This window comes from Callorhinus ursinus, unplaced genomic scaffold (assembly GCF_003265705.2).
Source record: "Callorhinus ursinus isolate GAN/ISIS: 27379988/994484 unplaced genomic scaffold, GSC_fseal_2.0 scaffold8880, whole genome shotgun sequence".
NCBI lineage: Eukaryota > Metazoa > Chordata > Mammalia > Carnivora > Otariidae > Callorhinus > Callorhinus ursinus.
In genome coordinates, this window is record NW_027405930.1 from 1 (window position 1) to 1,821 (window position 1,821).

At 50.4% G+C, this 1,821-nt stretch overlaps 1 protein-coding gene across 1 annotated transcript; it reads right to left on the minus strand.

Moving 5' to 3' along the window:
* Positions 1 to 6: 6 nt before the first annotated feature.
* Positions 7 to 1,662, minus strand: LOC141372345 (endogenous retrovirus group K member 13-1 Env polyprotein-like). Its single transcript, XM_073890844.1, has one exon. The coding sequence runs from the start codon at positions 1,408 to 1,410 to the stop codon at positions 16 to 18; it is 1,395 nt and encodes a 464-aa protein (XP_073746945.1). The 5' UTR covers positions 1,411 to 1,662; the 3' UTR covers positions 7 to 15.
* Between the last annotated feature and the right edge of the window lie 159 nt (positions 1,663 to 1,821).

Here is a 1,821-nt window from a genome sequence, read left to right on the forward strand (position 1 = left end):
CTTTGCTCTACCCGATTAACCCCTTTGTTGCTCATGGCTCCCGACATATCCCCCTTTTATCTTTAAACGCAACATGTGTACATTTGCTTGGGTACTAGCCATGAAAGCAAACAGACAGCGACTCCAAGCACACCATAAGCAGAGTAATAAGGCTACCCCTACAACCAGAGCACACATAATCCAAAAGGAATGTTGGAGTATATTAAAGGGGTTAAACCCCTGTAGCTTCTGTAGAAAGGATTGTGCCATGTCTCTGGGGGTGACTACATGCAGATGGGAGGAGGCTATATTGTTTATTTGTTCTTGCAATTGAAACAGATCTAGGCTTACATTTGTCTCATGCCAGATACCTTGCAAGTGCCTCTGCACCGTTTCCCAGGAGACATTGTCAGCTTTCAGGGGGGTCACACAAATGGAACCATACCCTCCGTGGCACACAAAGGACAAACGAGTATGTAACAATGAATATTGGGTGCCCAAATATTCGACCGCCTGCTCTAAACCATCTAGGCGAGCCAAAATTTTTCTATCTATACTTCCTTGTGTAGCAAGGGTCTGGGAGACATTATGAGCCAAGTTATTTACATGAGCGGCAGTATGTATGCCCTGGGACAGTGCCACCGTGGAGACAGTAGCTGATGCTATCAAAGACACCAAGGCAGTGATGCCGGCTATTAGGAGGCCTAGGAAACGTCGCCCCCGACTAAGTAGGCCTTCCAGTTCTTGTGCAAATTGGTAGCCATAATCTCTATACCAGGGCCCCCCCACCTCTACAGGCATCATTAGATAAGGGGGCTGCATGGCTAGGAAAACCTTCTTTGTTGGATTTGGGGCACTAGGTAAAGGCAAACAGTTGGTGAGATAACATTCCTCACAAGTTATTTTGTAAAGGGTTCTATTGGCCTTAACCTCGGGCACCATGGACCCGTCCCCCACTACAAACAGAAACGGTGGGGAAAGACATGCCTGAATTTGAAATGTCAATGGGCCCGTGGGGAAGCCAGGGAAAAGGGGTGAATTAGTTTTAACATCTCTCATGGCCGCAACAATTTTCCATAAGTCCGGGTGTCTCATCCTCCCCAGTGATAGCAGTCCCCCGGGAGCAGAATTATTGTGGTCGTATGGCCCATATTCTGAAGGCAGGGGGGAGCGGCGCAAAGGGAGATCCCCGTCTTTTGACCAGTCAATTATATAAGTGTCAGGTATGCCATGGGGAGTCACAATCTCTGGGTTGTGATGAACGCAGGTTTTCCAAGAGGGTCCATAGGTTTTCCACGTTAGGTCAGATTTGCAGAGGGGATAGTCAAGGTATGGGGTCTCAAGGGATCTGGAAGCGGGTCCGAAACGGCCAACAGGCAGGGGCCGTCGATGTTGAAGGACAACCTCGTTGATGTCCCAATTCTCCACCATTACATGAGGTGTCAAAGTGTCTCCTCTGGGTGGCTCAGTTCCATACCAAGAGCGGATTCTTCGGGAGACTGGTGAAGTGACCACGCATCCATAATGGGGCGCCTCAGGGCCATCGATGGCCTGGAAACAAATGGGGGGGGCAGAAGCCAGGCTGGTCCAGTTAAAAGGCGCCACAGCATGAGTGAGGCCGGAAATCTCAGGCCCATCAAAAATGTCTGTGAAGTTAGTAAACACCGTAGGTGAGGGATCCTTCCAGGTGACCGCCCTCGCGGTAGGAGGATCCGGGACAAAAGCCCAGTAAGGAGAGGCCTGGGCAGAGTCAAGGGTTAAAAGTGATAGCATGGCAAGGAAAAGGGCAACAGCCGTGACTGGCTGGCCCGACTCACGCACGGTGGCCTCAGCTCGAGCAGT